Source organism: Castor canadensis, chromosome 1 (genome assembly GCF_047511655.1).
Source record: "Castor canadensis chromosome 1, mCasCan1.hap1v2, whole genome shotgun sequence".
NCBI classification, from domain to species: Eukaryota; Metazoa; Chordata; class Mammalia; order Rodentia; family Castoridae; genus Castor; species Castor canadensis.
Window position 1 is genome coordinate 28,628,413 of NC_133386.1, and position 13,608 is coordinate 28,642,020.

Genomic DNA, 13,608 nt, shown 5'->3' on the forward strand with positions numbered 1-13,608 from the left:
AGAGATGAATGGGACCTTAGAAGGAGTGCTCATGGCAGGAAGGGTTGTAGAACCAGAGTGGCTGGCAGGAATAGCAACTGAGCCCTAAGAATGGAACACTACTTCTTGGGGTGACTGGATCATCAGAACCTCCACAATATCCCAGATAACGTTGGAGCTCTCCACTAGACATGGATATTATTGCCACTGATAGCATTTTTGTTTTTGGCACACCTCACTTTGTGTTCTTTCAAAAAGGCCCCATCAGCTGAGGTCATGTGACTCTGTGTCTGTGGTCGTGTGTCTTTGGCCTCAGTCATTTTAAGTAGCTCAGATAACTGCAAATAGAGACTTGTCATTCTAAGTGCACTAGCATTCTGGAAGCTGTTTGCGTATGAGAGGAAGTGAAGAAGAAGCTATATAATCTTCAGTCACACCTTCATGTCCTCCTTCCTATAATTATTAGGATCACAGATAGAAAGGAGACAATTTAATTTTGTAATTGACTAGTAAGCCTATGTCTGTAGTCAGCAGTAGTAAGACCAAAGGAGGAGCCTAAAGCTCACTTCTGGTCAGACTCATGTTTTGCTCCTGTTTTTATCTGCCAACCGTCTCTCCCTCTCTTTCCTCCTACTTTATCTGTTTACTTAGGAGAGTATTCTGTCCTTGGATTTCAGATGACCTAGTGATGGCAGACCTAGGCATCATGGTACTACCAGGGTTTTCAGAAGACTGAGACACATTGGGCCTGGTCATTCCTATATGCTACTACATTCCGTGCTTCCCTTTCATAGCCTTCATAGTCACTTTTGAAGTTATGTATTTCTCTCTAGAGTGTAAGGTGCATGAGGACAAAGACCATTTGTCATGTTCATCATTGTTCATCACTATATTCCTAGCCCCTAACATAAAATACTCACTGGCCTTATCCTCTGCCACAATTCTTCTATTATCTGTTCAGCAAACATTTGTGAAGGACTTACTAAAAGCTGGGCATTGTGCTTTCCAAAAAAATTGAAAGCTGGGCTCCTCCCCCAGAGATTCTGTTTGAGTTGATGTTGGATATGGTCAGGACATTAATTTTTTTAAAGCTCTTGCAGTGATTGGAATATGTATCCAAGCTTGATAGGTATCCAAGCTAAGGTAGTAGGAAGGCTACAAAAGGATGAGGAATGGAAACTGAACCCACTGAAGGAAGCCAAAGCATTAGGTTGAGTCACATGAAGCTGCTATATTTGTAGGTCAAATCCATCAAATACTGGCAATTTCATAGGTTTAACCAACTAGATGGTCTCATCTCCCAATTAGAGGTAGTCATGTTGTGTACCCAACAAAGGAGGCCAGGAAATGGAGAAATCATAAACTCACTAGTCTGTTTAACTAAAACAAAATCCACTATCCTCACCACTGATATTTTAAATTATTTTTCTTCTAGGGCTGGGGTCACATACTTTTCCTATAAAAGGTCAGTAGTGAATATTGTCAACTTTGCAGGCCACACGATCTTTCTATTTTTTTTTAAATAACTACTAAATTCCGCCATTGTAGCAGGAAACCAGCCACAGACAATATAGAAATGAAAGGGTATGTCTGTGTTCCAATGAAATGTCTTTATTAAAACAAGCCAGATTTAGCCAGCTTCTACAAATTGCCCACCACTGTTCTAGTTCACAGGTTTTCCACAAGAGTGTTAGCAAGTAGATGTAAGTTGTCTTAGACCTTTGCATGATGAAATAGCTGGTTAGTTGACTTGTGATACAAAATTAGTTGCAGGATGCACAGAGAGCTTCCATATATCAAGTATTGGGTTCCTTAGACTCCATTTAACCAATTGTGAGGCTTGGGGATAGACATAGGAGGAGATATTTAGCAAATGTTACTAAATGCATTACCTTCATGAGTAATGTACTTTAAACAAGTCTTCTGAAACCACAGTAGTTTCCCATTTCTAAATGATTTTATTTTCTCAGATAAGGTAAGAACTTGAAGGAATCTATGGCTGAGCTGGCCCAAACTCATTTATAGCTGAGCAAACATACACCCAGAGAGATGAAATGGTTGGTCATAGTCACACAGGTAGGATAGAGGTGATATGAATTCACATTTATTCGTGGGGATACTTAACCCACTTTTATTCATGGCTTTTGCAAATCAAGCATCTGCTTCATGTTGGCTTTGGTTAGGCCCTGGAGATAGAAGGGGGTCCCCACCTAGAGGTGCAGTTAGTGCACCTGACATGCACTAACTTGTGAGCTATAGTTCAACAGGTGGCTCAGATGTGCCTAGACAAATTGCACAGAACACTGGTTTGCTTCATCACTAATAGAAAGGTAGTTGCTCCTTTCTTAAATCTCTGCTGGAGAGTTCTAAGCTCTTCTTTATTTAATGGTATCATCAACTGCATGACTGTGGATTTTGTAATTGTTTTAAAAGAAAGAAAATTAGACTGTGTTAAAGTCATAGCCTGATTCCAGAATAGTTAAAACATGAAAAGGGACCTTTTAGATTTAAAGAAATAAGGTTATTTAAAAAAAAAAAAAGCAAATATGAAATAGGCCCTTTTCTTTCTTAGTACTTTTGGGAGTACGCAGGAAAATATTGCTTTGTCTATAAGTATGTATGGTGCTTATATATATACATGCATATATAATATATACATGCATATATAATATATACTTAATTTTTTGAATTCTGCCCTACATAGGAAGTGCTGAGTAAGTATTTTTAAACAAATGAATGAGTTAGGATCTAACTGGAATAAATGAATGAATTCGAATTAGGTCTGTTCATGGTTAGACAGTTGGGACAGCTAAAGAAAAGGTGGATAGGGCTGGGGGCATGGCTCTAGTGATAGGGTGCTTTCTTGGCAAGTGTGAGGCCCTGCAATATCATAAAAAATAGATTTACATTTTTTAGAAGTGACAAATGAAAACAAACCTTGACTCTGACCTTAACATCTGCTCCCCAAACACAGGCTCAGAGTGATTGGTTAATTTATAAGTTCATTTCAGAGGATGCTTTCTAGCAGAAAAATTTCACAATTCTATTCCAAGTATTCCAATATCTTTGGGCTACTGAAGCTTTCTTTGAATTTTGTTTGTCACTGATGACTTCCGTATGCTTTGTAATTACATACAGGATTAAATACTTCCTCCATTTAAAAAGAAATCTCAAAGCACAGAGGTGTGATTTGAACAAGGTTTTTCAGCAAGTTGATTAGAAACTGGTTTACTATCAAGGACTTCTGAATGAAAATGCTTTTGTTTTAGTTCCATGCTAAACTCCTTGACATATAGATTCCCTTTTGATAGAACGTGTGCAATAGAACCATAGTATAAAAGAAGTTCAGAAACACTGTGAATAAAATTATACTTCCCTGTATATTGTAAAAAAAACAAAGTCAAACAAAAGACGGATCTGAAGGCCAAGGTTGGCTTTAATTACCAATACTGATAACATAATGACTTTCTAGATTTAAGAAAAATCTCCTTATAGTTAAGGCCTTAATGTTTTTCTAAGGTTCCATAAACCAATGAACACTTTAACTAAAAAATTTTGGGCTCCACAGGAATCTAACACTATTAAGGAATGGTTAGATAGAAAACCAACCAGGGTTGGGTTGTAATATTTACGAACAAATAAAGTTTGTTCGTAAGGCAGGTTATTTTTAGTGTGTCCCTCCCTCAGAACACCTATGTTGGAATCACCTGGAAGCATGCTAAATTCCTAAGTCTACCTGCATCAGAATTCCTGGGGGTGAGGTCAAGAATGCCTACTTTTAAAAAGTTGCCAAAATATTTCTGATGCTCAATAAAGTCTAAGAATCACTGATTATAAGACTACATTCCAGATTAAAGAGTAAAATAAAATCTAAAATTAAGCTGAAGACAACTTCAAGAATAAATGTTAATAGGATTCCTTAATGGGAAAAATATCAAAATATAGTCAAGAGATATAGTATATAAAAAAAAGACAGTGGAAGATTTGGCTTTTGGAAATGACAAGGAAGGTTTCAGATAAATTATTGGTTGAAAATATTCTTAAAGGAGAAATGCATCTTATGCAATCAATTCTTCCTGAACCAATTACTTTATGGGCTATAAAATGTGAAAACAGCTTTTATGAACTTCAGCTCAAATGATATTTCTGTAGTAAGAACTTCTAGGATTAAAGCACTCTTTCGATATTAAGTAAGTAGCAGTGGGAAATACACAACAATTAACTGGCCATAGCATTCAGACTGCAATCATCTCTCACACCTAACCTGAGGAATAATTTTCTACTTCTCAGGAACAAGGATTTGAACAGGATTATTTATATTTATATAAATCAGACATAAATTAGTCATTTTATTTCCCGAAACCACTCAATGACTCTCCATATCTGTAAGGACAAAGTTCAGACTCACTTTATGTGGTTTTCCAGCCTCATATCTTTCTCTTTTCTCCAGGTTTCCCTTTTAGTTTCCCAACACTCTGGCCTCTTGGACATCACTGTTATTATTCTCACTGCCAGCAATCTTCCTTCCCTCCCATTCCCTTCTTTTCTAGCATACAGTGAGTGCTTAACAAATACTATCACTGACAATGGAGAAAAGCAAGCACACGTGAGTTATGTTTAGAAACCAGGAAGTTTAAGGAAAAATACACCTGCCCCAGCTTTTCCACATACATTTGTACAAGAAGGATTGATGTATGTTAGAATGATTAGCAGTACTTTGAGGAGATACTGAGATTTGAAGTTAGTGTTAAGAGCAAGGGCAGAACAGGTCCTGTGGGGGGGGGGGCGGGGGGGGTACCAGTGGGAGAGGCGATGAGGGTGGGAAAGGGTGTGGGAGGGTGAATACAATGCAAATACTGTATACACATGTATGTAAATGGAAAAATGATACCTGTTGAAACTATTCCAGGAATGGGGAGATGGGGAAATAAAGGAGAATGGAGGAGAAGATGAATTCAGGTATGATATATTTGATATATTGTAAGAACTTTTATAAATGTCACAATGTACTACCACTCAGCACAGCAATAAAAAAATAAACAAATAATAATAATAAAGACAGAGAATAGGTTAAAGACACCATCAGAGACATGGACCTCAGAAGTCTTCACTTCTCCACTGCTGGATAACAGACATGGTTTTTCTTTGACTGCTCATAAATCTCATCTTATTGACAGGCACAACGTTTTACAGAAATGCATGAATACATTTCCTGTATTTTCATCTTCATGGTATCCAATAATCGTGAGATGTATTTGATCTCCAGGATAAATAAAATGAAGTTAGATGAAATAAAACTCAGACAAAGTCACAGAACTGGTAAAAGGCAAAGTCTGAATTGCAACCAAGATTGTTAGGCTTTAAAACGGATTTTCTTTTAATCAAGCAATGCAGTGAGACCTACTGAGGACAATGATGATGTCTAAGGTCCCTTCCAGTTCTAATACTGTATCATTTCTAAAGAAACAAGGAAGTTGATCCCTGGACATCTCTCACATCAGTCAGTCCCCTCTAGAAGCCAGGGCACAAATCAATGCTTTCAGTGTCTCTCTTAATCTCTAAAACTACACCTTTACACATTGTGACTGAAAAGACCATCTTTCATTTCAGTAGAAAATATACCATTTTCATTTTACTACCTGAATTCCTGCTATAGAAAACAGGATCACCAAAAATCAATCAATCAATCAATCTGGCCTGTCCCATGTGAAAACAGAAAATAGCAAAAAGATGCCATCTATGAACCAAGAAGTGGGCTCTAACTAGACCCTGAATCTGCCAGTGCCTTGGTCTTGGGCTTTTCCGCATCCAGAACCAAAGAACAATGTGAGTCAAACAACAATTAGTAGCCTCAGACCACTGACTTTCTGAAGCCACTAAAAAAATCTGTGTAGATAGGATAACCCTTCATAATTACCTTTCATGTGATTATGTTTTAAACACAGATGAGCCTTCATAGAGGGTTTTTTGTTTTGTTTTTGTTTTGAGGTGCTGGGGTCAAATCCAGGGCCTCACACATGGTAATTATCGAGCCACACACCCAGTGCCCACATAGAGCTACTCCTTATGCCCCACCTTTACCACCTCAAACACTTTGCTTGACACCTGAGGTGGTCTGGAAGAAAATCACTTGTGTAAAACGGCTCACATCTCTTATATGACCTCAGCTGCTGGGTGCCTGGGTAACAGGATGGAAGCCAAGTTTGCCATAGTTGTCATTACTAAATTCAGCTCCATCCATATTTACCCTTTCACTCATTTTATCTTGCCAATACTATTCCTTTCTTTGCTGGAAATTTGTTCAACAGTTAGGCTACCTTTAGTCACTTTAAAATTCTGCATGTTTTTATAAGAATAAAACATGATCAGGACAAAAATGTTTTTAAGATGCTTATGATACATTTATACATGAAATCTGAACTTACATTTCTATTAATTAGTTTCGGTTTCTTAGACTCTAGTTATTGGGTTACATACTTGTTGAAAAAGTAAATAACATATTTCAGACCTGCATAAAACTGAGTTGGCATTGCCATTATTTTAATAATGATAACATGACCCCTACATTTAACTCTGTACTTGGCAATGTGCATACCAGCCAGATGAACATTTGACATACTACATGACATGCATCACTTAACGGAAAGCAAAGGTAATGTAAATATTTGTATAGTCCTTTATTTAACAAAAGTTTTATAGTAAGAATGAACTCATTTCCTAGATAAAGAAAAAAGACCCAAAGATATTAGTGACTTGTTCAAGTTCAAAATGCTACTAAATGGCAGAGTGAGAACCTAGAAAAATACTGAGGGGTTATGAATATAACAAGCTTCTTAATACCCGTCATAAGGACAAAGAATGCAAAATAGTGTTAAAGATTTGTAATTAAGTGTAACAAAACCTTGGCTCTATGAACACCAAGTGTATCATGCATATGAAAATTCAAACTTGGTGTTGGAACAGAGTGGCCTCAGGAACTGAAAAGGAAAGTATGTTCCAGGGTTAGGATGGCCTGGTGGAAAGAACACTGAGCTGAAGAAGCCACGGAGGATTCACCTGAAAAATGGGGGAGTTGGGCTGAATGGGCCACACTGAGATTCCCTAAGTATCTGACTCTCTGGCTTGCATCCATCCAGCAACCTTGCCCTCTGGCTTCTGGTTGGTTCTGATAGTGAGGAACCCTGGCTGGATGTGGGAGAAATGGGTAATCCCTAAGTAAAGTTAGGGGTTACCCCTGGATCCCTACCTGTGACATCTTCTTAGGTGGCAGTGATCTTGCCAAAGGTTACTTTTCAAAGGTAAACTTTTCAATTTGGTTTATTTGTTCTCCTTTCTCCCTAGTAATGATTCTTGGCTTTTTCACATGAAGTCAGATGGTGTGTGCAAATTTTTTAGATAGGAAAGTGCTTTGAGTTTGTTCCATCTTCCCTTTCTTCCCTTCCCTTGTCTTTTCTTCCCTCCCCTCCTTTTCCCTCCCCTCCTTTCTTCACCCCTCCCTTCCCTCCTTCCACAATCACAAGCATGAAAGAAGTCAAAAGTAAGGAAAATAAGGGCACAGCTTTATTTTGCTACATGGCAGTAAGTACACTGTCATATCAAAAGTTCATCTTGCACCAAATGTTCTTAAGGCAGCGACTGACTATTGACCTCTGTCTTTGTCTCCCCAACTACAACATAGGACATGCAAGGCAGTTCTGACATTGTACACTTAGAAACCATGGGGGATGCTGATCGAACTCAGAACCCCTGAATTAATGACCAGTGAGCCTGAACTCAAAACAAAACATAGGACAACAACATAGATCTCCCAAAAAAGAAGTGCAATGCATGCTCTTATAAAACAACAACAACAAAAAGAGAAAACCAAAAAACATAAAATAAAAAAATGCAAAATCTCCCAAACAAGTTTTCCAATGTATTACAAAAGGAAAAAAATGTATATATATAAAAAATAAAAAAGTCTGAAATACTAGTGCATAGTCAATTATCTAAAACCAAGTTTCTTTTCTTTCCATCCAAGCTCTACTGCCCCTCTGATGCTAGCAGCATGTCTACAGGCTAAGACCATAGCAGCAAAACACATTTTTCATTTGGCATTTACAAAATTAAATTACTGAATAAAAATATAATTTTTTATAAAACTATTTCATACAGTAATAATTTTAAAGCAAGCTAACAAAGAACTCATAAAATGGTTTAGTACAGTAAATGTACCTCTGAAGTTAATAACCACAAATGAACATTTACAATCTCTACTTTCCCACTGTATTTAGCCTACATTTATAGTAATGCTTTTACTGATTTTTAAAAAAATCTATGGGTATGTTTAGTGATTGAGAAAGGTGAAATACTGGAGTATCTTTGTGTAAAATTTCAAGAGACTCATCATAGGCAAAAATACTGATCTGTTGGATTTTCTAAAATACAGATAAATCATTTTATGTTTTTTTAAAAAAAATCTGCTTCAAGATATTAACAACTGGCTACAATTCATTACCTAATAATTTAGGTAAGACTGTTATTCATTTTATTTTTTTAAAAAAATCCTTTTAGTTGAGTGAAATACAAGAAGATTTCATCCAACTAAATGCACTTGGTGCTGCTCTCAACTGTTGTACCACAACAAAAATAAGTTCTTCTCCCAATCATGAAAGGCTTCATGTCGAGGAATGATATAGCACAAGTCAACTTGAAGTGTTCTGGAATAATGCTTTTCTGGAAACATCTCACATGACCAGAGTCCGGGCTGAGAAGGTGTTCACGTATTTTCGAGCCTGACCGGAAGCCATCATCTGATCCTCTGTCTTCCCACAGGATGTGGGTTCCCAGGCACTGCTGCAAGGCTAATGGGGGAAAAGAGGGTGACAGCAGGTCAGACAGAAAGCACAGATTGGAGTCCAAAAGGGATTCCCAATCCCAGCAGGGCCAGGGTAGGACATTCTGACCACAAGACGGCCAGTGGCCAATGCCAAGGAGCCTCTTAACTCCCTGATACCCAGGAACCCTGATCTTTAGGTGATGTTAAAGATCAGAAACTGCGCATTGCTAAGGAGAAAACCCACTCTCAACGGTTTCAGAAGATGCAACATCTTCATACTGAAATGCCTTTTGCCTCTTAGGCAATTTTATGAGGATGGAGACAGAAATGAGCACAATTCTCCAGACACCTGAGGCAAGTTGTGAGCATTTACTTACCCAGCAATCTGGTGAATGCTTGAGCCAAGAAACTCAGGTAGGTGATGGAACTCAGCAGGTGACTGAACACCTGCTAGGCATGGTATGTATTTTTCTCATAATTAAATTAGAAACAGCTGTTTGTCAGTATACTTTTTTCCCTTCCCTTTTTGTGGTGTTGGGATCAAAACCGGGGCTTCAAACACAAACTGGGCAAGGGTTCTACCACTGAGTTACCCCCCGCCCCCAGCTCCTAGTATCGCCTAATTTTTAAGGACATACTGGAAGATACAAGATGGAACAAATATCTAAGGGACAGCATCTAGACGCCAGTGACAGACAGACAGTATTTGGACCTTCACACACTTTATCTCACTTAAATAGTACAAGCACCCCAGGAGGAGAGAAAGTGGAGAGGTGGAGATAACTTGCCTTAGGTCCCTCGAAGGTGGGCAATAGGATAGCTTTGAACCTTGGTCTATCTGCTGCACAGCCTGGCTCCTGCTGTGCCTCAAAATAAACTATGGACTATTTGTGTTCCCCTATGTTCCCAAAAGGATTTAATATGATCACAAAATAAATATAAAGGGGTTTCAAAAGTGCTGAGAGCAATATCACAGAGAAATAAATGTGGGAATAATAAATGATATGAAGATAGGCAAGATGTGTACACAAAATATGTCATGAAGTGCAGTGCCCCAGATAAATGAAAGCCACCACCGTGACTCTGAGCTCTCCAGCAGTCGATGCAGAGAGGAACACATACAGGCAGATATGAGATCTGGTGCCCCTAAGGTCACAATGCAATCATCGGTTGAGGAAAAGCACTATTCCTGGTATTGGTCTCTAAGAGAAATTATTTTCCATGGGACAAAAGAAGAATAAAAAAGGTCTTTGTTCTCCAAACCCTAATGTGCCTTTTAAGAGACAAAATGCACACATGCTTCCAACAGGTGGAATAACTAACAGACACTGTGCAAGGTTTGCAGGGCCACACCCAGGGGAGCAGGGGATGGGACACAGAGACTGCAGGGCACTGCTGCAGCGCAAGGGCGAGAATAGATAGGATTGAGATGGACAGGTAGAAAAACAAGTGACTCTTTCTCCAGTGACTCAGCTGGAGAAAGAGCAGGAAAGAGCCAGGAAGCTATCATTTGTACTTTGTTGGTAAGAAGGGCTTGGGAAGAGAGAGGAAAGGGGATACAGTGATTTAATGACAACACCTAAAGCATGCTGCCATGCTTCTAAGAGTTTCACATGTCTCAACTCACTTAACTCTCACACAAAACACCTGTGGCATAAGTATACCTGTGGCACTGTACCTAGTCCACAGTCCAGGCAATTTGAAAGGAAGAGAGAATTTAGCCAACATATTCAAGGTCACCTTGGCTAGGAAATGATGGAGCAAGAGTAAATCAGGTTGGATACAAGAGCTCACATCTCTGTAAGTGAGTGTAAGGTGCTGCCTCTAGCAGACCTCTTGTCAGGAACAATGCAAACAACCTGATGAGAAATTCAGGTCTCAGTCACCAGAGCCTTCTGGTCCAGGAAGAAACACTGAGATGGGGGTCTGGAGAAGATCTGGTTTTTTAGCAAAGACGTATGGAAATTCTGAACTAGGCACAGCAGTGAGGTTTACTGCCTAGGGGCCAGAAGGAAGTTTTGTGCCACATTCTAACTTTCCCAGGCTACAAACTGAGTTTCTAGCTTGTGCCATCTCCCCATTCCCCATCTATGTAAATGACACAGTCAGTGTACATTTCCTTTGAAAGCTCAGAGGCTTAATATGACATTGCAAATGGGTTATCCCACTGTTTTTCCAGAAATGGGATATCACAAAAATGACAATACAAAGATGACAGACAGATATTCTAAGTGACTTCTGACACTAAGTGACATTTAATATTTTCCTAAACAAAATCACTAGAGTAGTTACAGCATTCTTTGAAATAGTTCTGAACAAATGATGTTTTCCTGGACTCAAACAGGTAGGTTAAACACACGTATCTCTGTAGTGTGCTTCTGTGCACCCAAGTGCGTATTTTAGTTTTATTGATGCTTACATGTGGGTGCTAAAGTTTTCTGGTGCAGTGCTGCAACACTAGACCCTATGAAGTCGATTAAAAATTAAAATTTAATGTTACCTTTTCAATTATTGAGCTAGTGTTTGAAGTGATTGTTGCAAACTGTGACACATAATTACTACTTGAGAGGAAACAATTCAATATGATGTGTACCATCAAGTACTATGCAATGCTTATGATTAATGATTAGATGCACACAGACCACAAGGATTCTAAAGGACAAGTGACAAATGAGGAAGCAGAATGAAAAATGTCAATATACTAAGATCTTGTATGTAGATTTAAAATTTGCATGGAGATACACAGGAAAAGAAAACATATCTTAAAATAAATGGAAGGGAAGAGAAAGGGGAATGAAAGGGAGAATAGAAATAGAAGTGAGCAGTAAGAAAGAGAACTGTTTCTACTTTTCTCTGATTAAGAAATTGTCACCCAGGTCGAGTGGCACACATCTGTAATGCCAGCTACTTGGAAGTGGAGGCAGGGGAATCTCAAGTTTCAGGCCCACTCTGGCAAAGGAACATGATTCTGTCTCAAAAACAAAATACAAACAAAAAAACTGGGGGGTATGGCACTTGCCTAACATGTGTGAGGCCCTGGGTTCAATCTCCAGTATCACAAAAAAAAAAAAAAAATCTACTTAGCTGTACTATAACTAATAAGGAATAAATTTCCTAAACATATAAATTAAGTATGTTAAAGTAATCTTATGTTTGCTTTTACCATGTCTCCTGGTAACAGTCAAGTTCTAATCCTTTGTAATCTAGTACTTAGGTTGACTCACAATTCCAAGTCTGTTCAGGGAAATCTAGTATAAGCTGTCATCAACTTCACATATTTTCAACTTGAATGGGACTGTAGTTTTGATCCAACCCTCACATGGCTCATTATTTAATTCTAATTTGGCTCTTCCTCCAGGACCAGATATTTAAAATGAGATCAATATAAAGAAGGTACCATATGTCTTTAATTACTATTTTGAGGGAACTTTTCAATCAGCTTCTCACGTCAAAAGATCATTTGCAATATTCAAATTTCTCAGCATATAAATCTAGGGTGGGCAAAAGGACTGATTCTTAAAAGACAGACAAACCCTGGGATACAGCAGCCAAACATGTGGGAACAAAAAGGTGAGCTAGCATGCTCCAGGAAGCTCCCCTTCGGTACACGGACTGCACAAAGCAAGCAGATCCTACAATGGATGTAATAAACTGGTGAGAAGAGACACGTTCGGACAGCGTGAAAGTAAAGCAAGATCCAATGGCTTAGCACTGGGTCAGAAGACAGCTACTCCCTTTCTTTTCTTTTCTTGAACCCCAGGGAAATATGCCAAGTGTTCAAACAGACAGAATAGTTCTGACAAAGGAGGATTAGATGTCTTTGCACTGGAAGACTATTTTTTAATACTGTCATATACATCTTTATGTATCCTCCTTGTTCCTTCTCCCTAAATTTTAGTTTCATTTGCACTAAGGAACTGAGAAGCATCACAGATTTCTGTGCATGAATTCTTGTTTGATTACTAAGCCACGGTGCTGTTGCAGACTTGTCACTCTGTCCTGACTCATTTCAATGTTAATAATCCTACACACACATCCTCCTACTGCTGCCTGGGAGTCACCTTGCTTATCCTGTAAAGTGCCTTTCATTGCCCCTGGGTAGAAATGAACTATAAACAGCCTGTCAAATCTTTAACTGGGATATCCTGTTAAAGCCTTTTGAATAAATACCTAGATCCTCTGTGGAAAACAGAAGAAATGAAATGAGGTGAACAGGTGGTTTTCCGTCAGAATTAGATTGTCTTCACATTTTCACTGAGAATCTGGACAGTTTTTTTCATCACATTGAATAACTACTGCTATTATTGATATAATCAGACAGCAATTTCACAAATATCTGCTGAGGCCAAAAGCTGGTACGTTTGTGTTCTACAATTTGAAGACTTAATAAGAAATGTGTATAAATCTAAAATTCTTTTTTTGGTAGGACTGGGTTTGAACTCAGGGCTTTGCACTTGCAAAGCAGGCACTCTACCACTTGAGCCACACCTCCAGGCCATTTTGCTCTGGTTATTTTGGAGATGGAATCTCTCCAACTATTTTCCCAGGCTCTCCTCAAACAGCAATCCTCCTGATCTGTCTCCCAAGTAACTAGGATTATAGGTGTGTACCTGGCTCTAGAAAATATTTTGTAAAACCAAAGCAAATTGCAAGACAGTATTATGTTTTTATTTTGTTTTCTTTCAAAATGGTAAAGCGGGTATGAATGGTGTCTAAAAGAGTGAGAAATAAGAATCATCTGATTATTCTACTGAACTCATCTGAAGAAAATAGTTATCCTGGATGAAAATCTTAAAATTCAAAATTCCTGT

The 13,608-nt window shown here is 38.4% G+C and overlaps 1 protein-coding gene across 4 annotated transcripts in view; it reads right to left on the bottom strand.

Annotated features, from left to right (window-relative positions):
* Positions 1 to 7,517: 7,517 nt before the first annotated feature.
* Myb (MYB proto-oncogene, transcription factor) overlaps positions 7,518 to 13,608 on the bottom strand; it is a 33,828-nt gene continuing 27,737 nt past the window's right edge. For all 4 annotated transcript variants that reach the window (XM_020160900.2, XM_074074007.1, XM_020160918.2 and 1 more), the window contains one exon: positions 7,518 to 8,822. In XM_020160900.2, the coding sequence (XP_020016489.2) occupies positions 8,706 to 8,822 (117 nt within the window). In that variant the 3' untranslated portion in view covers positions 7,518 to 8,705. The remainder of the gene's footprint in view (positions 8,823 to 13,608) is intronic.